Consider the following 22,689-nt stretch of genomic DNA (forward strand, 5'->3'; position numbering starts at 1 on the left):
TTTTATAAAAATGTACAGAATAGATGTTTCAGATTTTTATGACTTCCAAGCATTCAGAAATATGTGTCCATTTAGAGACTATAACAAAGCAGTCGAGAATTTGAAACGTTTAGTCATTTATGTCGACTCTGCCCCAGAATGTTATGTTATGAAAGAATGGGATGTAGTCTTTAACAAACCAAGAGCAACAATAGTTTCAGAACAAGAATGTAGACAGAAACTTAAGAAAATAAAAGTTGTACAAGTTGGCATGAAGATGTTAGATGCTTGGGATATCTTATTGTCAAAGTTAGAAGATTTTTCAGTTCGTGGTATAAAGTTCTATACACCTTCTCCAAACTTCTATTCTATCTTCACTGGATATAAATATGAACAAGTAGAATGGAAAGAAAATATTATAGAAGCTTGGTTAGACCATGTCAAAGAAATTATATGCAATGGAAACGAAAGAGTCTATGAGTATATCTTATGTTGGTTTGCAAATATCTTACAACATCCAAGTGCTAAAAATGAAACTGCTCTCATTATAATTGGAAAACAAGGAACTGGTAAGAACACATTCTTTACAGATATTTTATGCAAACTGTTAGAAGGTTATTCGAACCCTAATATGACAAACTTAGAAAACATCTGCGGTAAATTTAACTCTTCAATTGAGAATATGAAACTTATAGTTTGCAATGAACTTCAAAGTATAGATACAACAAAAGTTTAAACTCAGATGCTTTGAAGAGTCTTATAACAGATAAAGTTGGAGTTGTTGAAAGAAAGTATAAAGACCAAAGAGTTTGTGAAAATGTTGCAAACTTCATTATGGTTTCAAACAATGCTGTTCCGATGAAGTTAGAAAGTTCTGACAGAAGATATGTAGTTGTCAGAACGTCAGAAGCTCATATGCAAGATACAGAATATTTTGACGACTTAGCAGAAACTTTGACATCTGACTTTTACAACCACTTGTTCTCATATTTTATGACATTAGATATTTCTAAGTTCAATCCAAGACAAATTCCACATACCGAAGAGAGACAAACATTGTTAGAAGCAAACAAGAGTGTTTATGAACTGTTCATAGATGAAACTGACTTTGTGTCATTAGATGAAAGGTCATTGTACGATTCGTATAAACAATATTGTCAAGAATATGGTTATATGACAGCTTCTAAACGAACATTCTTGGCAAATGTCAAAAGTCTTTTAGATGTTCAGAATGGTGTATATACAAAGAAAAATTTTTATGAGTAAATTTTAAAAAAAATATTTTTTTATCCGATAGAAAAAGATGGCAAAATTCATCTCAGTAAATAAGTACATGTCAGGACTTAAAGAAGAACTAGACCCATTCACATATTTGAATGTTTACTTCTACCATTTTGAAAAGTCTTCATTCAGCAAAGTTTGGAACATCGAACCAGTTAAGTTTGCTATTGTGACTAAAAATGGTGCGAAATTTGAAGACTTAGACATAGAAGGTTTGTTAGCAGTCAAAGAAAGTTTTGACAGAAGGTTTTCAAACCTTAAAGAAGGCAAAGCATACAAACTTGTTATACCTTATGAACCAAAGAAGACAGACGACTATGAATATTATGAGTCTAAAGTTGTAGAAGTTCAAGGTAAATTGGGTAAAAAGATTTTAGAGTCTAAGCCAGTGTTTACTCCTAAAGAGGAAGAGAACATTGACATTGACCCAGAAATGTTCTAAAAATAAAATTTTATTTTTACATGTCAAATTTCTTTTTCTCTGGAACTGGTTCAGGTTCTTTCTTCTCTTCTTCTACTTTCTTTTCTTTCTTTTCTTTCTTCTTCTTTTCTGGTGGAGTTATGTCAAATTTGGCGCAACCATATTTATGTAAAAGTTCTTTGTCCTTTAATAGCTCTTCTATTCTGTTTTCTATTTCATCTTCAAGAACAGCGCATGTGTCTTCTTTGCATTCTAAGAACTTTTGTTGGACTTCATCTTTCCAATCGGCGTCATCTCTGTCAACAAGTCTGTCATTGACAAATTTTAAGACTGCTCTTTGTAATGTTTTATGGTTCTTGTCATATTCCCAGAAACAGAACTTTAGAACAAATTCACCTTTCTTGTTTACACTATGTAAGATTTTATGGTCGACAGATGTTTTGCTGTCAAAAAGCTTGTCTCGAATATAGATAGCGAAATCGCTAGACATTTTCTAAAAGATAAAAATTTTAATTTTTCTAAAAATATGTTAGAAAAAAAGTTTGCTGACATTGACAAGAAATTTGAGAATGTTTTAAACAAGAACAAGAGGAAGTTAGAAAATGCTCAGATAAAACCTATACATGAAAAGTTCTTATTTGCTCAGAATGGTATAACAGGTCTAATTGCACCACCTGGGTCGGGTAAGACTTTCACTTATCTTAAAATGGCTGCACAACAACAAGAACTAGATGAGAAGAACCCATTCTATGAGTTAGTTGTTATTTGTTCGACTTCTGGTCAATTTGACCAAACCGTCAATTCGTTCAAAGATATTATAAAGAAGTCTAAGTTAGTATGTATAAAAGACTCTGAGTTGTTAGATTGGATAAAGAAGTACCAAAGAAGAGTTTTGAAGTATAATGCTATAAATGAGTATATAAATTCGAAGTTTAAAGACCCAAATGAGGAAATGCAGAGAATATTAGAGAAGAAACACTTCAGAAACAAACAGAAAGAGATAGAATACATTTCGAAGAAATTGCAATCTTACGATTGGAAGACTTACCCTCATAGGTGTCTTCTTATCTTAGATGACTTTGCTTCTCATCCTTTGTTAAAGAATAGAGAACAAGATATGTGTCGAATTCTTAAGAAGCTCAGACACTTTAACATCTCAGTTGTCATTTGTGTACAGACAGCAAAGAGTTTAAGTAAGGATGTAAAGAGAATACTTACTGACATTGTACTTTTCCCCGGATTGTCCGAAGACGATTTCATGGAACTTATGAAAGAGTCCATGGCAGGTAAGTTTGACAGACATGAACTATGGGAGAAGTACAAAGTCATACAAGACCCTCATACTTCTTTCAGAATTCATATCTACGCGAACAAAGTTCAAATTGTAAAAAGTCAATAAAAATAAATGGTTCATCTACCCTACTTGTTTGAAGTTGTCAAAATACTCTGTTATTTTTTCTTTCAGTAGCGGTAAGTCTTCTTTGAAGGTAAGTATTGTACAACCTTTCATATCATAGTGTGTTTGAGGTAACGTATCTTGAACTATTTGTTTCACATCTTCATTCGGTGTCATTGAAATCGGTAAGTTTTCGCGATAGAACCAATTTCTGTCAGATTTGTAAATCTTAGCAAGGTCGTAAAAGCTTTTGTTGTTTCTTCTGACTAAATGCAACATAACCATATCTTTATCTTCTTCATTTTCCATCTCTTCAGTATAAATCATATACTTATAGTTCTTTTCCTTACCTTTTGGTACCGAACGTGGTATTCTTTTCTGAATGCTTTTGTCTTTTGCTTCAAGCTTGTTTTCCATCTCTTCACGTTCTTGTCTATGAATTTCGTCAAGAAGTCTGTAAATATACCAAGCATAACGAGGCGAAGCCCACATTGCAACAGCATTTACAAGAAGTCTATGTACATAATATCCTCTCAAACCGTTTGGCAATTTTTCACGATTTTCATAGAGTTTTGGCGACTGGGGTTTTTTACTTACTCGCTGTTCTTCACTGTTTTCATAGAGTTTTGGCGACTGGGGTTTTTTACTTACTCGCTGTTCTTCACGATTTTCATAGAGTTTTGGCGACTGCGGTTTTTTACTTACTCGCTGTTCTTCACTGTTTTCAGAAAAAAGTATGTCTCGCTGTGCTTCGCTCAAAAGTTCTTGTGTGCTTTGGTTCCTAAACCAGTCTTGTGGTTTCTTAGTATCTGGAGCAAAACATGCTGTCAAAATACTTTGCATTTGGTACATATCGTCTTTGACCGAACGAATGAGACGGAGTTGTTTGTTAAACTGAACCCACTCATATTCTTCATTTATAGCTTCATGAACGATAGCAGTTGTTGTGTTCTCTGTTGTTGACATATCTGTCTTTACATACAAAATAAAAAAAATATTTTATAAAAAATTAGCGTTATTTTTTCTATCTTAAGGAAATTCACTGTTTTCATAGAGTTTTGGCGACTACGTTTTTTTACGTACTCGCTGTTCTTCACTGTTTTCATAGAGTTTTGGCGACTACGTTTTTTTACGTACTCGCTGTTCTTCACTGTTTTCATAGAGTTTTGGCGACTGGGGTTTTTTACGTACTCGCTGTTCTTCACTGTTTTCATAGAGTTTTGGCGACTGGGGTTTTTTACCTACTCGCTGTTCTTCATGATTTTCGTACGGAATCTCTTCTCTCGGTTTTCCGAGGGAAGCAAGCATATGAGGAAATTCATGAAATTTGGTCATTTTTCAGCAAAAATAATGTTTAGGTGAAGAGGTGAGATCTCACCTGTTTTCTCACCTGTTTTCTACCCCAGTTATTTTATAAGCGTTTTACATGGTAAACGTTATTTTTACATTATGACACGAAGTGAAGGTTTGCACTTCGTCAAATTTTATAAAAAATTAGCGTTATTTTTACATTATGACACGAAGTGAAGGTTTGCACTTCGTCAAATTTTATAAAAAATTAGCGTTATTTTCTGACTTTCACAAAAGACCAAAAATAAACGCTTTACATGTATTTTTCAGCAACTTCGTCAAATAATTTTATAGCTTTATCTATCTCATCTACTTCAAACGTTTCTTTACCTTTTATGGGAGCACCATATATTTTCTCAAACTTTTCAAGTAGTTCTGTTTCTGCAGCTCTCATATCATTAGCAAACACAACCTTGACTCTATTGACTGTACTGTCATATCTTTGAGTTATATTATATGTTCTTCCTATCTTATATCTCTTTGTATTGAAGTCCTTCGGTTTCTGAACGATGTAAAGTAAGCCTTCACTGCAACGTTCCGTATCGAATGAACCATATGTTATGAAGTTATATCCAACAACTGGGTCTAACCATAACAAAACTATTGGTATAAGACTTTTGTCTATAAGATATGCTGCAGTTCCATAGAATCTTACCGATATCATAAGCTCAGGATTTCTTGTCAAAATTTTCTGAGTTGAAGCATTTCTAACCCAGTCGTGTGTTTTCTTTTCAGATGGAGATATAATGTCTGACAAAGAATATTTGTTGTATTTCTTTGAGTATCTTACGTTTAAATCACCTATTCTAACCACTTTGGTGTCATTGTCTATCTTTCTAACTGTTTCAAACTCAATGTTTGTCATTTCTGTTCTTACATACAAAATAAAAAAATAAATAAAAATAAAACTAACTTTATTTTTTATTTCGGGAAAACTCATGAAATTTGGTCATTTTTCAGCAAAAATAAAGTTTAGGTGAAGTGGTGCGATCTCACCTGTTTTCTCACCTCTTTTTTTCACAAGCGTTTTACATGAATTGTACGATGTATATTTGAAATCCTAAACAGTTTTGTAGCTTCTATTTCTTCTTTTAGTACATCGAATGTTTTAACGATGCCGAAAGTTTCTTTATACTTCTTCTTGACGTCAGATAGAAGGAAATCGTCAGCAGTTGGATAGTTTTTGTTCAGAAATGCTAACATGTCCATTTTATCTTCTGCTGGTTTTTCTGCTTCTTTCTTTAAGTCTACATAGTCGTTTCTCATACGTTCTATCTCTTTGACGGAGTAGTTATATTTCCTCATTGCTGCTTTACATTTAGAACATTGCGGGTTCATTTTTGCGTTATATTCTGAAACCTTACCAGCTAAAACAACTAAAGCGTCAATGGTTTCCTTTAAATCTGAAGCAGTTGGTTTTATCTGTTCATTCCATACTTTGCCTCTTCTATCTTTATCTCTTATCTGCCATACACATTCAGCAACTAACGAAACAAAGTTGTCGTAGGTCTTAAATTCTTCAGATTTATATATGTCAGAAACATTCTTATATACCATGTCGCAATCTTTGTCCATAACCTTATGGTTGCAATGAAATCCTAGAAACTCATAGTTTACCTTTCGTATGAACTTCTTTATTTCTACTGAGTCAGTTGCTTTGACTTCTATTTCGTCGAATTCAGGAATAGTTAGTTTTTGTTGTTGGATTTCAGGCAATTTGGGCAAATGGTCGATGAGGTCCTGCATTTCATAAAGATACTGTTCATTTGTTTCATCTTTCGCACTACAGTCTAAAGTACTTGTTAAAAGTTCTTGCTTTATCTTCTGGATTTCTGTTTCGAAAGTATATGAAGAAGGAATGAAGCTTTTCATTTCTACTAACATAGATGTTGGATTCATGACTAACGAGTTTGGTGCTGTTGTTTGAATTGTTGTTGTGCCGATTGTTGACATTTTATTTTTTTATACAAAATAAAAAAAATAAAAAAAATAAAACTAACTTTATTTTTTATTTCGGGAAAATTCATGAAAATTCAAGAGGTTAGAAAAGAGGGTAGAAGACAGGTTAGATCTAACCATCTACCCTAAAATATATTTTTGGGTCCTTTACACTCATTACGAAGAAGTCTTGACAAAACATTTACGAAGAAGTCATGAAAATTCAAGAGGTTAGAAAAGAGGGTAGAAGACAGGTTAGATCTAACCATCTACCCTAAATTATATTTTTGGTGTAAATTTCATGATTTTCGAGAGTTTTAGACCATGTTAGAAAACAGGTGAAAAAACAGGTGAGATCTCACCTCTTCACCTAAACATTATTTTTGCTGAATTCAGCAACAAACTGAACGAGGTCAGGATGTATGTAAATACCTTTGAATTCATTCATAACACCCTTAGTAAGCTCATAAAATGCTTGTTTTGAGGTCGAGCCACTTTTGGCTCCACCGTATTCTTTCAACCAAAACTCAAGAATTTCCTGCATGAATTTTGTATAAAAAGCAACCGTCGGAATTCAGACTGTTGCTATATTCTTCACAAAACATTTACGCTCATTACGATGAAATCTTGACAAAACATTTACGAAGAAGTCTTGACAAAACATTTACGAAGAAGTCTTGACAAAACATTTACGAAGAAGTCTTGACAAAACATTTACGAAGAAGTCTTGACAAAACATTTACGAAGAAGTCATGAAAATTCAAGAGGGTGAAAAAGAGGTGAAAAAACAGGTGAGATCTCACCATCTACCCTAAAATATATTTTTGGTCCGGGAACAACTTTCTCTCAATTGGAGCTGTGGCATACTCTTTGCGTAAGCGGTTCAGACCTTCTTCGAACTCTTGGTCTCTCTTCGATTTGGATTGAGATTGGAATTGCTGGGGTGGAGCTTGCTGGAACATCCAAGGGTTGGGGAAGTAAGGCATAGGCAGAGGAGGGTAGTTCGGGAAGCCTTGTGGTGGGTAGTAACCTTGAGGTGGAAATTGGTAGAAATTCGGAGGTACTTGCTGGAACTGAGGTGCAGGGGCTGGTGCTTTAGGTTCCTCTGGTTTGGGAATGGACTCGGTTGGTGGTACGTCGGACATTGTTCTGAAACAGTACAAATATTGTTCTGAAGCAGTACAAATATTGTTCTGAAACAGTACAAATATTGTTCTGAAACAGTACAAATATTGTTCTGAAACAGTACAAATATTGTTCTGAAACAGTACAAATATTGTTCTGAAACAGTACAAATATTGTTCTGAAACAGTACAAATATTGTTCTGAAACAGTACAAATATTGTTCTGAAACAGTACAAATATTGTTCTGAAACAGTACAAATATTGTTCTGAAACAGTACAAATATTGTTCTGAAACAGTACAAATATTGTTCTGAAACAGTACAAATATTGTTCTGAAACAGTACAAATATTGTTCTGAAACAGAAAATTTTTCTCACAAATTGAGAGCTTTTACGGGAAATTTGTTCTGAAACAGTACAAATATTGTTCTGAAACAGTACAAATATTGTTCTGAAACAGTACAAATATTGTTCTGAAACAGTACAAATATTGTTCTGAAACAGAAAATTTTTCTCACAAATTGAGAGCTTTTACGGGAAATTTGTTCTGAAGCAGTACAAATATTGTTCTGAAACAGTACAAATATTGTTCTGAAACAGTACAAATATTGTTCTGAAACAGTACAAATATTGTTCTGAAACAGTACAAATATTGTTCTGAAACAGTACAAATATTGTTCTGAAACAGTACAAATATTGTTCTGAAACAGTACAAATATTGTTCTGAAACAGTACAAATATTGTTCTGAAACAGAAAATTTTTCTCACAAATTGAGAGCTTTTACGGGAAATTTGTTCTGAAAAAGTACAAGTATTGTTCTGAAAAAGTACAAGTATTGTTCTGAAACAGTACAAATATTGTTCTGAAACAGAAAATTTTTCTCACAAATTGAGAGCTTTTACGGGAAATTTGTTCTGAAGCAGTACAAATATTGTTCTGAAACAGTACAAATATTGTTCTGAAACAGTACAAATATTGTTCTGAAACAGTACAAATATTGTTCTGAAACAGTACAAATATTGTTCTGAAACAGTACAAATATTGTTCTGAAACAGTACAAATATTGTTCTGAAACAGTACAAATATTGTTCTGAAACAGTACAAATATTGTTCTGAAACAGAAAATTTTTCTCACAAATTGAGAGCTTTTACGGGAAATTTGTTCTGAAAAAGTACAAGTATTGTTCTGAAAAAGTACAAGTATTGTTCTGAAACAGTACAAGTATTGTTCTGAAAAAGTACAAGTATTGTTCTGAAACAGTACAAATATTGTTCTGAAACAGTACAAATATTGTTCTGAAACAGTACAAATATTGTTCTGAAACAGTACAAATATTGTTCTGAAGCAGTACAAATATTGTTCTGAAGCAGTACGTGTTAGATCTAACATGCTAACATAAACATTATTTTTCAATACTTTTTCAGCACTTTTCCGTAGTTATATATGAAAGACAATTCGAGATAAAAGTCATAGTACAATGGAATAATATGTTGCACACCATTTGTTGTGAACCAAACTTGAAAGTCAGAGAAACTGTTACTAGGTGGTTCGTAGAATTTAGAAGCAAAGTCATAAAAGTCCTTACCAATACATAGAAAACTATTGTTGCTTGAACTGAAACTTGCATGACACATAACATTTTGAGGGTCAAACACGTTTCTATAAACTGTCAAATCTGCTGGTGGAAGTATAAATTTAAATGGACCATCTGGTGGTAATGGTTCGTTCTGGTTTAGTAACCGAAGAAATTGTGCCCAAGAACGTTTGTCTACTTTCCAATATAAAAACTCTGTATCTCTTGGAGGGTTAATTTCAATCTTTTGAAATGAAACGGTTGAGTTCATCTTGTCATATTCTAGTTTCAGATAGTATGTTCCATTTAGTAAAGAGTCGTATTTTTCTTGAAATTCCCAATAATATTTGTTCATTTGAGTTTGAAAGTCATTTAGAGTTTTCTCAAGACTTTCGTCTGAACGAACTGTAAAGATTCTCATTTCGTCAAATTTGTCTATTAGACCATCAGAACCTTTATACTGCCCATGAAAATATACTGCGAACATAAATGCGTTAGTTCTATTTGAAAACAAAACTCTTCTAAATCCTATTGCCTTTGCATCTGAAGGACTTTGAAGCCAACGAATTGGATAGTCAAACCTGTATACTCGGGATGAAATTTCTTCATCTGAAATAGTCCTACCAGCATTTGTAAAGATATAGTCTAACGGTTTTGTATCTGCTACTTTTGTTCTTTGTTTTTCAACCTGAAGCATTTAATATATGTAAAAATATATTGTTTTAAAATGGTATGCCATTTCATATTTCTCATCTAACAAACAAGTTTCCTTCAACTTGAGGTTCACTAACAAACTCAGCGTACATTTCAAATAAAATTAAAAAATGTCACTTTTTAAAAAATAAATTTTTACTTCATGCAATGTTTAACTATTTCACCATCTTCTTTAACACCCCAGTACTTACGCTTGGAGAGGATATGAACTTCGGAAAATACCTTATCTAGCTTAAAACAGCCCATCTTCTCACCGACTAAACCCATTTCAATGAGTTTGTTGTACCCTTCTTCGTTCGTCATGAGTGCGTCAATGTTCTCATAGTAAACCACAACTTTCGATTTGACTTCGGAGAAGAATTTGTTGTAGTTGTCAAGGACTGCCTTTGCGAACTGAGGGTAAGACCAATGTTCGACAATAGGTTTTAATGTGGTTACTAAGCCACTTTGACCTTGAGTGAATTCGTACTTCAAAACAAAAGGAGAAAACCTTTCAACAAAGTTGTCGACCTTCTCATAATGTTTACTCTTCATCTCTTGAGGTTTCTTAATGGAATATCCCCATGTCGAATTCATAAGCAATTTGAGTGTCATTGCAAGTTTGGGGTTTGAAGCTTTCCTAATATCATACAGTTGTTGTATGACTTTTCCAACTGTATAGTTCCTTCCCGGGAACTCACCATCTTCGTTTGGAATTCCAGTCGGAATATATTGGACAAACCTCATGTATGCAGCGTTAAGGTCGACATAGTATATCTTTTCATCTGAGTCGAACTTGTCGCAACCAATTGGTCCAGTTTGTGGAAATTCAAGTGAGTCTCTTATCTTCTGAGAAACTTCTCCTGTTATCTCATAAACATCGTCGAAGCAACCTGTTTCATATAAAACCTTCTGACCTAACTCAGATGCTCTCCAATACAATTTGACGTCAATTGGATGTCTCAATGGAAGTTTGTTTATAGCATCTTGAAGTTCTTGCAACCTCATTGGAAGTTCTTCTGGTTCAGGTTGGTATCCGAACAATCCAACTCCTTGTGGAATTGTGTACTTCTTTTGTACTAGAACTTTGTCTGGAACAACTTTTGGTCTTGCTAACAGTGAAAAGTTTGTTTCGTCTTTTGGTACAAAAGTTTCTGTCAGCTTGTCATCTGGAATTGGTTCCAACAAACCTTTCTCGAAAAGAATGTTTACAGCTCTGACAATGTTGCACTTGCCTTTTCCGAACAATGGGTTTGTAAGACTTTCGTTCAACATGAAGTGGTTGTGGACAATTACAATCTTCAACCATGGTAAATTGAACTCAACAACATAGTCGTCATGTGAAGAACCTTTAGCTGTAGGTATGTTGACTCGGATATTGACATTTGCCAACGGTGCAATTTTTGCCAATTGACCTCTGAGAATGTACCTTGTCTTCACACATGACTCAAGATACTTCATTTTCTCATCTGTAACAAGACCAGAGTTCCTGAGACATGTGAGAATACAAGGTTCGTTGACAATTGTTTCAATTGAATTGTAAATTCCATACCTTGTCAAGTCAATGTCAGACTTATTTCTGAAGGGGAAGTATCCAGCATGTTGTCTGACTGCTTGAGGGTTAGGTTGGTACCATTCGAACTTGACACTTGCAATTCCTTCAATTGCATTCAAAATGTCTGAGTCGGAGTCAACCATTTGTTCTCTCTTTGTAGTCTTGAAAGCGTCAAGAAGCATTGCAGCTGTTGTGACATTGCCATATGCATAGTAAATGTGACCATCCAAATCTGTTATGGTCAATCTGAGATTGTGTCCTTTCTTATTTCCGTCTTGAATTGCAGCAAGTACTCCCATGAAGCCTTCTTTGTTCTTTCCTTCGTCAAAGTTTACTGTAAAGGTTCGACCAGATGTAATTTGACTTCTAACTTCACGATACTTCTCATATGCATATCTTGTTCTTTCCATGGGAGCATGACCATCCTCTGCACTACCTTTTTTCCTTCTCAAAGGATGCAATTGTTCGTCATGTTTCCAGTAGAATCTGGCAAAGCCGTCGTGTCCTTCAACTTGAGGTTCACTAACATCGAAAGGCATGTCCATAAGACGTTCTTCTTCTAACCTCTCTAGTCTGTTTGGATAATTTGCACGTGCTGTTTCCAAATCCATTTCGTAGCGAAGACCAGACAATTTGTCATAGACTTTTATGGGTCTTCCCTTCCTATATTTAAACTTCTTCGAAACTCTCCAACCATATCTTTGCAACTCTGCTTTTATTCTAGCAGATTTTCTATCCATTCTATATGGGGGCATTTTTATAAAAATAAAAAAATATGTTTTTTTTTTCTTTACTTTACATAACCGCCTGCTGCCATAAGTCTTTGACGCCAACCCATACCAGCTAATGAAGGTTGACTTGGTTTAGTTTGGAAACTAAACTTTGGTTTTGGTTTATCTTCAGTTTTTGGTTTTTCTTCTTCTATCGGTTTTTCGTCACTTTTCGGTTCCTCTGACTTTACTTCACTTGCAGGAACAGTTGTGTCGTCAACATCTTCATAAATATCATATGCCATTTGTTTTTGTTTTCCTTTCAACTTTTGTGTTTGTTGTAAAGTTTAGAATATTTCGACTCTAAGTCAATGAGATGTTCTATAATGAACTGTTGGTCAGTGAAGTAAACTTTTCCATCTGTTGTCTCGAAAGCTCCTTCAGACTTCAATATTTTATTTGTGAGAGTCTGTTTCTTTTTTGAGATACTTGCCGTTCCATTTCTATGAAAAGTGACTTTGTAGTTAGGGTTTGTATTTCCAGACCTGGCACTTTCTATTATTGAATTTTTCTCTTCATCTGTAAGTTCTTTGACAGGTTTTGACAATGGTTCTGAACTTTTTGTTTGTGGTGTCAAATCTACCGTTTCAACTTCTTCGGTCATTTCATCTCAGTAAAAAATTTTAGTTTGGTTTGTTTTCAACTGGTTGTTTAGGTTTTTTAAGTCGGTCTAAACTTCCTGAGGTATAGGAAGAACTTGACAAACACGTTGTGTAACTGCTGGAAGCCGACAAATCCATCTTGAACCCATTTGTCTCAATGCTGTATTGTTCATTTCATCTCAGTAAAAAAACTTTACATTCCCCACGTTTGAGGCGGTTGAGGTTGGTTATTGTTTACCCATTGTTGTGCATGGTTATATCCTCTGTTAAAGAATCTTTCACCTTGGTCCATATAGTGTCCTGCTTGGTTATAGTAGTCATTTGCTTTGTTATAATAGTTTCCTGCTTGTCTTCCTACATTGTCCATCCATCTTGAACTTTTCCTCTTGTTTCAGGATTTGGGAATAAGATTTGTTGCATCTCGTGCTACATCCCAACCTTTCTGTACAGTTTGTATAATAGGTTGTGCTTTCTCTTTAAGTATACCTAATGTACTCAAAATCTTCCTTCCAACTCCAAATACACCTCTGGCTATTGTTCCCACTGCGGGCAAAAATCTGGATGCAACTCCTGCTAATGCGCCAAATAAACCCATTTCTTATGGGTTAAAAAATGACGAATCCAACAAGGACCCCTATGTTTCTAAGGCAACAAAAAAAGCACTCATGATAAAAATCTTTAGTTCAACACCAAATGCTTGGTTTATGGATATCTTGAAAACATTCCGAGGTATAGAGAAGATGGACCACCATACTGGCTAATATTTGTCGGTCAAAACACAAGATACTGTGAAGCCATACCATTATGGTCCAAAAATATTTTAGATGTGAAACTGCTTTGACAATATTCGTTGACAAATACCATCCAACAAAACTGACATCTGACTGTGAAAGTTCTTTCAAATCAGATGATGTAAAAAACTATCTGCGTTTCAAAAAATGTAAACCAATATTTCATTGTCGACCAAAACCATTCTGCTCTTGGTGTCATTGACGGTTGTATAAAAATGTTAAGAGACTTAAACCAACCACAAGGTGGTGAAGCAAATGAAATGTCATATGACGACAAATATAGACACTTCTCCATGGCAAAGATGAGACAAGTTTTAAATATTTACAATAGCCGTAAACAAAAAGGTTTGGGAAACCACTCCCCCGAAGAAATGAAAAACAACCCTGACTTAGAGAAAGACTATATATTTAATAATTTAGTCAAAAGAGACAAACAAGAAAGAATGCCGGGCTTCAAACTTCAGAAAGGTGACAAAGTAAAAATAGAAATACCTAAACGCGACCCATATGAAAATACTATTGACTATGACAACAATGGGAACTCGACAGGTACTCACATTCGTGTTCGTAAAAATAGAAGAAAGTATACAAGAGAATATTATGAAGTTTTAGGCAAACATGGCAAAATGTACACACTGCAAGCAGAAGATAAAACTACTATTGTCAGACCTCGTTTCAAACTTGTCAAAGTTCAAGGTGGTATACTTTCAAAGACAGTTCCTAACAAATATAAGACAACTCCTGACGAATATGCTAAAGAAGTTGAAAATGACGACTAAGCAATTCTATACCATGCGTAAACTGTCATGTAAGGTGGCATGTATTCTTTACTTTGTCCCGTTGTTTGCGTATATCCTGAAACGCGATGTGTATGGTATCCTCCTCCCTCAGTGTTATTCCAGTAACAATTTATAGCAAACTTAACGTCCTCTTTAACATCATATCCTTTACCTTTTGTCATTCCTGACCAATCCCAAAATCTATGACTATGCCAACCTGCTTGAGATGTACTTAAATCTATGTAGTGACTGTGTGCAGGTAAATTTTCACCTGAAATCGTTTTACTTCCACCTGTTTCCTTTGAAGAGTTTGCACAATACAAAAACCGGTCGACTATTTGAGTCCAAGTTCCAAAACCCAGAACTGTTTCTGGATTTGTTGAGTTCATTGACGTATAAATAGAGCCTATAGGATATAATGTTTGAAGTATTTCTGTCTTTAATGTTTGAAGCTCTTTTTTGTCTGCTTTCTTGTCTAACATTGCGGGTAGTTCATATGCTTCAAAGTTTCTGGCATGATCTTCGATATTCCTGCAACTCTTATCTAAATTGTTAAGAGTATCTTTTACGCTTGTACTCGGATTCTCTAAAGGTGCACTTGAACCAAGGTCAAAGTTCAGTATTATGTCGTCTGCTCTAACAGTTGTAAAACTTGTATGTGTATGAGTCTTGTCTGCTTTCTTCTCTAACTCATCGTTAACATAAGTTTTATCTGCTTTAAGGTCTAAACATCCTGAAACCCATCCTGTATCGGCTTTAGTTTTTAAAATCTTCGATGTCCGTTCATGGTACCAGTCAACCCTTTCTATAATTTCTTTATCTTTTTCATCCACATATTCCTTATCCGCCTTCTTCACTAACACACTAGCCATAAGTCCCTTATCTACCTTATTTTCAAGGCTAACGTTTAAGTCTGTTATTTCAGATATAGAATGTATATGAGTCTTTTTAGAATATTCGTTTTCAGCTCTTGTCACTTCACTTGACATTTTATTGTCAACATATGTTTTGTCTGCTAGTTCAGGATGAGTATGTTCTTTTGTTGCATAAGCATTGTTAGCTCTTTCTTCTTCTTTTGCTATTGCATCGTCTACATATTCTTTGTCAGCTTTGTTGTCAACATCTGCTTTCAAAAGAAGTTCATTTATAGGTTTCTCGTTTAAAGTTCCTTTTGTTGGATTTATACAGACAGTATTGTTCTTCTTGTCTTGAAACAGAAACTCATCTGTTAAAGGGTTTAATGTCAGTTTTAAGTTTCCTTCTTTCAATGACTCAGATATCTTAGAATAGTTTGAAAAGTTTGTTGTGTTCTTATTTAGAGCTTGCATAATGAGTTGTCGGTTGTGTTGTATTTCTCTTATGGAAGCAATATCTTTCGACATTTTTATTCTAGATAAAATATGCTTTCAATAGAAAAAGAAAATTCAAGAGTTGCTACAACTAAACCATTAGATGAACTTTTTACTAATGTCGGTCAAAAGTTTGAGACAGAGACCGTAAAGCATGAAGGCTATCGTTTTGACTACCCATTAAGATGGCTAAGAGACCCATCTGTCACAAAAGCTATTGGCTTTCGTAGAATGAAGTTTGTGTCTGTAGAAGATAAAAGTTTTCCATTTATTGTAAGGTTTCATATAGATTATATATCTGAAGGGAAACGAAAAATGTGGGAAGAAATTGAGCTAATACAAGTTGACCTTTCATCTTCTCTACAGACTGCGTTAAAAAATATAGAAGATAAAATAAATTCATGTTATGCAAAATATGCTGATGAATATGCAAATACCGAGAGCACACTTTATGTGAGAATTGTATATGACAAACAAAATTCACAAGTGTCATTTCAAATCTACGAAAACAATCCAAATAAAGACGAACAAATATATACAGAATTCACTGCAATGTCATGGTATTATTTGCAAAGAATGTTAAATCAGAAAGTCGAACTTCCTTTAGCAAATATTTACAGTCGATATGCAAGAGATGAACCATATTTATTTAAAGATGTTTTCGACCCAGCTGCTATTATTGTTCATGCTTCATTTTCTGGCGCCCAAAACTCTTTCTTATGCTTGGCAAATGACTTTTACGAAAAACCTACAAAGTTATACGAACCACCAAGTGGAAGTATTTCAGACTTTCAAGTATGGTTTACTACAGATGGAAGAAAAAGAATAATTCCATTATACCATGTGTTTTACTTAGAACTTAGTTTCATATACAACTACTATCGAACGGTAAAAATATAATTTTTTAAGGGTGCCCTATAGACGATAGACCACCCTCAGAAAAGCACTTTTAAGGCTATTATATTGAGAACTAGAATCTGGATAATCCATTCATTCGAGTTCTAATAAGGTTAATTTTGTGATGTTTACATTATCGTTATAGGGCACCCTTAATACGGTTGAGGTGTTGGATTTGGTTGCCAACTAGACTGTGGTGCAGGTTCAGGCTGTTGTATAACAGGAGCTTGTTCTTCTGGTTCAGGGTCTTTAGGTATAATACCAACAAACTGACCTACTCTTTTACCAATATTTTTGACTCCGTTCCAAATTCCTCTTCCTACGGTTTTTATTCCATTCCATATACCTCTTCCAACTCTTCTGAAGAAGTTTCCTATCTTACTGAAGAAACCCATTTTACTATATGTAAAAATCTAATGTCCGCCTAGTCTCTTACGTTTCCTGTTGAGTTCCATAGCATTCTTTAACTGGAGCTCATACATTCTGTTTCTCCTCTGGTAGAAAACATATTCTGGGTCAACCCCTGTGTTCGCGTCATCTGCATAAAGTTGTTTATATCCCACTTCAGGGTTTGTATAAAACTCTTTCCATCTCATATTTGCATACCATGGTGGCAAACCTAACGCAGCGTCATTTGACATGGCAGTTTGCATTTGTACATCTGTTGGCACTTGACCATAGTTTGCCATTGCAGTTTGTATTCTAACTTCATTTGGAATATTCTCTGGGTTTGGTTGTCCAGGTTGCTGTGCATTCGCTAAGTTCTGTGCGTCCATTTAATATTAGATAAAAATATCTCTTACGAGTACATATACTGAACATTTGCAGGCATTGGTTCATCTTCATATTTCTTGTACTTTTCTGCCACGTCAAATAAATAAATGACACAATGGAAAAACCTAAAACAAGTAGTCCTATTTCAAACCACATTTACTTACTAATAAAATTTCTTTGTTATGACACTTTCTCCGGTTTATAGGACCTCTCTCATATTCTATCTTGTCATATCTAAACTCATAGTCATGTATGTCCTCTAACCATCTCATAACGGTTTCCAAACCACTTTTATCGGATGTAAAGTAAAAGCATGGATGGTTATGTATAACGTCTAAAGTTTCTAAGAGTCTCTCAAAGTCCAGTCTACTTGGTATTGAAATCCCATGTGTTATAGAACGGCGGGTCCACTATAAAGAAAACATTTTCCTTGTCTTTATATTTTTCATACAACTCTGTCCAATAACATCTCACAAACTCTATACCCTCAATATATTTTTCTATGTCCTCTTTGAAAACATTTGTATAGTTAAGATATAAAACTTTTGACATAAGTGTTTCAATGTCATGAACTCTTATAGCACCACTATATAATAGTCTAGCAGATATACTATCCCAGTCTATATATTCTGCTTTTTTCAAAACCTCTCTCACAATATTTTTCTTATCTAATGGTATACGTTCCATCTTACCTATAGGTATCTTTTCTTTTAACTCTTTCAATATATTGTTTGTGTCTGGTATATGTTTGAGACGGTCCATATAGTTGTCGAAGTCATTGCATATAATCTTTGAGTCTGGGAATATTGTATGGCACAAATGGGATATATAGAAACTTCCACCGAACAAATCTACAAATGTTAGACCATTCGGTAGTTTCTTAAGTTCTCTCAATATAATATCTTTACATTTACTCTTATTTCCAAAGAACGGTAACGGTGGTTTTGTAAAATTCATTTATATATAATAATAAAAATGTTTTTACCCGAAAAGTGACAGAAAAGTGACAAAGCATGAAAACATATATAATTTGTGAAAAGTGAAACATTATATAATGTTTTCGACCCAGAAGAAGGCTTCTTCCCAGAAGCAATGGAGGAAGAAGAAGAGTCCTCCGAATTCACACCAGAAGACTAACAATTTTCCGAATAAAAACTTCATTTATACTAAACATCTTCGGGGCTAGATGGCACGAAGTGCCTGGAAGCCCCACTACCTTTTTTTTTTTAATTTCGCCGCTTTGATGATCAATTGGTCCTGAAGATCTTTCACTTCCGGTGATTGTTGATTCAATTAAGGGTGCACCCGTATGTACGTTTATTTGAGAGGAGGAGGATTACCCTCTCAATTTTGAGGGATTCGTTAGTTTATTTTCTCGATGAATATGCAATAAAATTTGATTTTTACCTTATCAATATACTTCATATAATATACACATGTTCATGTAAAAACTTTTTTTCCAAAATCCTCAGGAATTAAGGGATTTTTGAATTTTAAGAATTTTTTTCGAATTTTTTCGAAAAAAAAAATATTTTCAGAACAGCCTTAACGGCTAAGATTTAGGAACAATGTTAAGTATCAAAAAGAAAGGAGGTCTGATATAGACAACATATATCGTTGAAGGTTGAAAAAATCTCTAATATTTGAGCCCAAAATTTCAAAATTTAATTTTTTGAAAAAAGAGGCCACCCGTATGTACGTTTATTTGAGAGGAGGAGGATTATATTTTTGAAAGGGTGAAACATTATGAATATGTTAATTATATAATAATATGTATTATTATAAAAAAGAAAAAATAAAGCACGTTAAATTTTTTCTTTCTTGATTTTTTACAAAATCTACTTAGAATTATGCAAAATATGACTAAATAATTATAAATTTCAAGTTAAATTTTAATTTTGATAAATAATTTAAATTTCAAAATATCAAGTTCAGTTCGACTATGTATGTAGTAATTCCTCAATAAAGTGCCAAAACCCTATTAAAATATATGAACATTTTCAACATTTTAATGTTTTTATTTAAAAATTTGATGGAATATGAGCTTCAAACAATTATTATGTAAATAAAAATAATTAAATATATGTATTTATTCGTATTACAACCGTAGTAAGTCGATTCTTCCTTTCTTCTACTGAGATTTGAATTTGATTTCGAATTGTAAAGAGATTCAAAGGGAAAATACTAGCGGATAAAGACTACCTCCATGAAAGGGTCATAATGGAGTCAAGTTGTATTTTTTGATATTTTTTGCTTTTCGAGCCTAAATAGGTAGCCAAGATAATGCCTAAAAATAAGGTTCTAAATTCTGAAGTTTACATGATCCTCTCGTGTGCACCCTTAATCAATTGAAATTTCTGAAGATTCAAAAATCAAATTTATCATGTTATCCATTTTACTAAATCATATTACATGCGAAACAGATCCGCAGCAAATTCTTAGGAACATAGATTCTTTCGTTCAGCAAACTCCAAAAGATATTGATTTTCGAAATGCAAAGGTTTGGGTTCATGGAGTCAATATTCCATTTTACGATGCTTCAAACGAAAATTGGACTGTAGAAGCAGATTCTAGGTTTTATTGGTATCCAGGATCAGGATTTTACGACGTTAATAAGCATTATCCAAGGAATCAATACGGCTATAACGCGGATGACAATATGTGCTGGGCTGGATCAGCATCCAATGCACTTTTATGGTTTTTAAATACAAATGATGACGAAGTTCAATATTATTTGAAGAAACATCCATATATTGCACAAACCCTTCCTTCATACAAATTCAATCAAGTTGGATATGATCCAATTTTCAACTATTTCCATGGTTCGATGGTTCCTTAACGGCGTTCCCAGTGAAGGTAGAATCAAAAGAGGAAGTAATTTGAGTTTCGAAGGATTTTTCCATGACATTTTTGCAGGAAAAGAACTTTTCACAAACACTGTCAGGATGCCTAAGAAAGAAGCTTTCAATACCTTTATCAAAGAATCGAGATATAAAAATTGCTCACATTTGCTCACATTTTGGCACTTTTTTGTACGTTTGTCAAAAAATTGTGAGGAAGATCTCACAAAAATAGTCAAAATGTGAGCAAATTTTGAGAAGTGCTCACATTTTGACATACGATTATTTTCATACGTTTTTTTGATGAATTCTAATAAAACTTCATTACCACTTTCAGAACGAAGCGTAACTTTTCAGCACGTAACGCTCTATCATGTGTAGTGACATATTATTCAAAAAAACTCAGATTGCTTATCTTATAATAACAATTTCATTAGAAAAAATGCACGATTTCACGCTAAAACTTTGAAGCAATTCTTAAATTCGGATAAAAAATCGATATGTATTACACTTTAAACTTCAAAAAATGGTTCAAAATTTAGACTTAGTTTATCTTAACAATATAGCAGATTTTAAGCCGAACAAGTAGGAGTAATAGAAATAGCTCTTGAAAATAATTACAATTAGTAATATGTAAGTCAAAGTTCGAGTATTCTAATAAATAAACGTTCCGGATTTTCTTTACTACAAGAATCAATACTTAATATATAGAAGCAACAGTAAAAACTTATTAGAGATTCAAAAAGAAAGTTGACTAAAGAGAATCTTTTTATATAAGTAATTTTATTTTTTTGAAATACGAGATCGAATAAACATGTATTTTATTTTATTACTATAATAATACGTTTTTACATAGTAAGAAAGTTTAGAGACTGAAATGAAATTAAAAATTGAGAAAAAAATAAAGCTTTTCTATAAAAATTCATATTAATATATAGTATAATGATATTACAATTTATTGATAGTTGTGTTAGAAAAAAGGTACATTCACTATTTTTGACAAAATTTTAAATTTTCATGGGGTTGTAAATCTTATAATAACTAGATGAATAAGGAATAAATCCCAGTATGATGTGCATCATTATATTAAACACTATATGTAAGGCTGGTGATTCTATTAACACTTATGAAGATCTATAGTATTTGAGCAGATAAATTTGATAATTTCCAAAACTCTTATATTTCAAAATTAAAGTGTGCGAATGCATTTAAATGAGAGCAAAAAGAGATTGATGCTGTTAAAACTATGTGTTAATTTGCAATTATTTCGCATCACAAGAACTACCCAGTAAATTCGGCTATCTTTCTTTGCAATTATTCTCCATTATACATATAATATAATGGTTAGGGTTTGAAGAAAAGTTACTAGAGAATTATTGACTTTTGAAATAATGCAGAATTTTACTTGAAGAAATCATTAATTTATGAGTTCCAAATTGCTAAGCATGACGAAGGATCATTAAATTTGCTACAATTAAATACACTTATTGCAGAATTAAGATTTTTGAAATTAAAAGTTTGAAATATTGCCTTTTTGAATAAAAATTTAAATTTTATTATATAATCATGATAATATCTTATAGAAATTAAAAGAAAATATTTTAAACCATTCAAATATTTTGAATGTCTTATCAATTTAAAATATTAAAAGATAGCTTGATTTTATCATCATTAGTTGTTATCAAAGTTTTCTTCTTTTGATGAACAACAGTAAATGATTTGTTAATTACTTGTCTTCCTTTTTCGCAGCAAAATCGAAAGTTATGATGATAATCTTGCTCTCAATTTTGAAACTCTCTGATTTACAAGTAAGCATTCCTTTGGAAAAGCAGTCCTATTCTGTTTTCAAGATATTTTAAAGCCTCAATTTCATACAATGCGCAGATCTATTCGAAATTGCAAGAACTCTCAAGAAAAATGCAGCAGCAAAGAAGATTCCATAGTTTCTAGCATCAAAAATTTACAACCTTAATACAACAGTTAAAGAGAAGCTCGAAAAGAAAATATTTAACCATAAAGCTGGAAACCATTCGATATCTACTATTGGATCTAATAAAAAGTTAATTATAACATATTTAACATGCTATTTGTTGACTTTGTTCCATTATATTACCATATATATCTTTTTGAAATCTAAAATATTTTTACAATTTTAACCATGTGTTGTTGAAACCATATATCAATCTTAGCTAAAGTATAGTTTATGAGTCTGTCACCATCTAACGTATGAATTTTCAAAAATGTCAAATATGTTCATTTTTTCTGTAGATTCAGCCATAATTTCACGTTGTTATACTATTCAACTATTATTTAATATTTTTATCGATTTAAATATATGATGAGATGCTTAGTTCTCCTGGAAATCGATTTTTAATCGCAATTTTAACTTTCCAAAAAAAATTCAAAAATAAAAATCCCTCTCAATTTTCTAAGTTTTATAACTCGCCAAATCTCTAGCCAATTTTTTTGGCCCGTATAAATATTGTTTGGCACTATATAGGGATGCTATTTATCATATTTTCATCCCATTTTACTGTTATCGCCTAGTGAATGTACCTTTGTTAGAAAAAATATA

General features: G+C 33.1%; 18 protein-coding genes and 1 pseudogene across 19 annotated transcripts, besides 4 other annotated features; 6 read left to right on the forward strand and 13 right to left on the reverse strand.

Annotated features, from left to right (window-relative positions):
• Window positions 1-15,195: part of a mobile genetic element that runs on past the window's edge.
• TVAGG3_0434100 (uncharacterized protein) lies at window positions 11-449 on the forward strand (the record flags this gene model as incomplete). The annotated part of the gene is made up of 1 exon (XM_051233897.1): window positions 11-449. A coding segment is annotated over one exon (439 nt), but the record flags the coding sequence as incomplete, so codon positions are not given.
• On the forward strand, window positions 814-1,245 carry TVAGG3_0434110 (Poxvirus D5 protein-like family; the record flags this gene model as incomplete). The annotated part of the gene is made up of 1 exon (XM_051233898.1): window positions 814-1,245. One exon carries the CDS (start codon window positions 814-816, stop codon window positions 1,243-1,245), a length of 432 nt encoding a protein of 143 aa, XP_051103628.1.
• TVAGG3_0434120 (protein of unknown function, DUF4108 family) lies at window positions 1,313-1,702 on the forward strand (the record flags this gene model as incomplete). Its single annotated transcript, XM_051233899.1, has 1 exon — window positions 1,313-1,702. The coding sequence occupies one exon, from the start codon at window positions 1,313-1,315 to the stop codon at window positions 1,700-1,702; it is 390 nt and encodes a 129-aa protein (XP_051103629.1).
• TVAGG3_0434130 (uncharacterized protein) lies at window positions 1,719-2,171 on the reverse strand (the record flags this gene model as incomplete). The annotated part of the gene is made up of 1 exon (XM_051233900.1): window positions 1,719-2,171. The coding sequence occupies one exon, from the start codon at window positions 2,169-2,171 to the stop codon at window positions 1,719-1,721; it is 453 nt and encodes a 150-aa protein (XP_051103630.1).
• On the forward strand, window positions 2,208-3,080 carry TVAGG3_0434140 (protein of unknown function, DUF4106 family; the record flags this gene model as incomplete). Its single annotated transcript, XM_051233901.1, has 1 exon — window positions 2,208-3,080. One exon carries the CDS (start codon window positions 2,208-2,210, stop codon window positions 3,078-3,080), a length of 873 nt encoding a protein of 290 aa, XP_051103631.1.
• Window positions 3,689-4,043, reverse strand: TVAGG3_0434150 (KilA, N-terminal/APSES-type HTH, DNA-binding family; the record flags this gene model as incomplete). The annotated part of the gene is made up of 1 exon (XM_051233902.1): window positions 3,689-4,043. A coding segment is annotated over one exon (355 nt), but the record flags the coding sequence as incomplete, so codon positions are not given.
• TVAGG3_0434160 (uncharacterized protein) lies at window positions 4,197-4,385 on the reverse strand (the record flags this gene model as incomplete). Its single annotated transcript, XM_051233903.1, has 1 exon — window positions 4,197-4,385. One exon carries the CDS (start codon window positions 4,383-4,385, stop codon window positions 4,197-4,199), a length of 189 nt encoding a protein of 62 aa, XP_051103633.1.
• TVAGG3_0434170 (organellar and viral DNA polymerase type B) lies at window positions 4,737-5,292 on the reverse strand (the record flags this gene model as incomplete). Its single annotated transcript, XM_051233904.1, has 1 exon — window positions 4,737-5,292. A coding segment is annotated over one exon (556 nt), but the record flags the coding sequence as incomplete, so codon positions are not given.
• TVAGG3_0434180 (organellar and viral DNA polymerase type B) lies at window positions 5,445-6,380 on the reverse strand (the record flags this gene model as incomplete). The annotated part of the gene is made up of 1 exon (XM_051233905.1): window positions 5,445-6,380. One exon carries the CDS (start codon window positions 6,378-6,380, stop codon window positions 5,445-5,447), a length of 936 nt encoding a protein of 311 aa, XP_051103635.1.
• TVAGG3_0434190 (uncharacterized protein) lies at window positions 7,172-7,510 on the reverse strand (the record flags this gene model as incomplete). The annotated part of the gene is made up of 1 exon (XM_051233906.1): window positions 7,172-7,510. The coding sequence occupies one exon, from the start codon at window positions 7,508-7,510 to the stop codon at window positions 7,172-7,174; it is 339 nt and encodes a 112-aa protein (XP_051103636.1).
• TVAGG3_0434200 (uncharacterized protein) lies at window positions 8,901-9,761 on the reverse strand (the record flags this gene model as incomplete). Its single annotated transcript, XM_051233907.1, has 1 exon — window positions 8,901-9,761. One exon carries the CDS (start codon window positions 9,759-9,761, stop codon window positions 8,901-8,903), a length of 861 nt encoding a protein of 286 aa, XP_051103637.1.
• Window positions 9,914-10,504, reverse strand: TVAGG3_0434210 (DNA/RNA polymerases family; the record flags this gene model as incomplete). The annotated part of the gene is made up of 1 exon (XM_051233908.1): window positions 9,914-10,504. One exon carries the CDS (start codon window positions 10,502-10,504, stop codon window positions 9,914-9,916), a length of 591 nt encoding a protein of 196 aa, XP_051103638.1.
• Window positions 10,727-11,218, reverse strand: TVAGG3_0434220 (uncharacterized protein; the record flags this gene model as incomplete). The annotated part of the gene is made up of 1 exon (XM_051233909.1): window positions 10,727-11,218. A coding segment is annotated over one exon (492 nt), but the record flags the coding sequence as incomplete, so codon positions are not given.
• TVAGG3_0434230 (uncharacterized protein) lies at window positions 11,310-12,052 on the reverse strand (the record flags this gene model as incomplete). Its single annotated transcript, XM_051233910.1, has 1 exon — window positions 11,310-12,052. A coding segment is annotated over one exon (743 nt), but the record flags the coding sequence as incomplete, so codon positions are not given.
• On the reverse strand, window positions 12,103-12,686 carry TVAGG3_0434240 (annotated as a pseudogene). The gene has a single exon. A coding segment is annotated over exon 1 (584 nt).
• Window positions 15,196-15,654: 459 nt separating the features above from the next.
• TVAGG3_0434250 (uncharacterized protein) lies at window positions 15,655-16,503 on the forward strand (the record flags this gene model as incomplete). Its single annotated transcript, XM_001303404.1, has 1 exon — window positions 15,655-16,503. The coding sequence occupies one exon, from the start codon at window positions 15,655-15,657 to the stop codon at window positions 16,501-16,503; it is 849 nt and encodes a 282-aa protein (XP_001303405.1).
• An 8-nt stretch (window positions 16,504-16,511) lies between these two features.
• Window positions 16,512-16,651: a mobile genetic element.
• A 1-nt stretch (window position 16,652) lies between these two features.
• On the reverse strand, window positions 16,653-16,895 carry TVAGG3_0434270 (serine threonine-protein phosphatase family; the record flags this gene model as incomplete). Its single annotated transcript, XM_001303405.1, has 1 exon — window positions 16,653-16,895. One exon carries the CDS (start codon window positions 16,893-16,895, stop codon window positions 16,653-16,655), a length of 243 nt encoding a protein of 80 aa, XP_001303406.1.
• An 18-nt stretch (window positions 16,896-16,913) lies between these two features.
• TVAGG3_0434280 (uncharacterized protein) lies at window positions 16,914-17,276 on the reverse strand (the record flags this gene model as incomplete). The annotated part of the gene is made up of 1 exon (XM_001303406.2): window positions 16,914-17,276. One exon carries the CDS (start codon window positions 17,274-17,276, stop codon window positions 16,914-16,916), a length of 363 nt encoding a protein of 120 aa, XP_001303407.1.
• Window positions 17,277-18,571: 1,295 nt separating this feature from the next.
• Window positions 18,572-19,614: a mobile genetic element.
• A 43-nt stretch (window positions 19,615-19,657) lies between these two features.
• TVAGG3_0434300 (cysteine proteinases family) lies at window positions 19,658-20,113 on the forward strand (the record flags this gene model as incomplete). Its single annotated transcript, XM_001303407.1, has 1 exon — window positions 19,658-20,113. The coding sequence occupies one exon, from the start codon at window positions 19,658-19,660 to the stop codon at window positions 20,111-20,113; it is 456 nt and encodes a 151-aa protein (XP_001303408.1).
• A 147-nt stretch (window positions 20,114-20,260) lies between these two features.
• Window positions 20,261-22,689: part of a mobile genetic element that runs on past the window's edge.

The sequence above is a fragment of the Trichomonas vaginalis genome, chromosome V, assembly GCF_026262505.1.
Source record: "Trichomonas vaginalis G3 chromosome V, whole genome shotgun sequence".
In the NCBI taxonomy this organism is placed as follows: Eukaryota; Parabasalia; order Trichomonadida; family Trichomonadidae; genus Trichomonas; species Trichomonas vaginalis.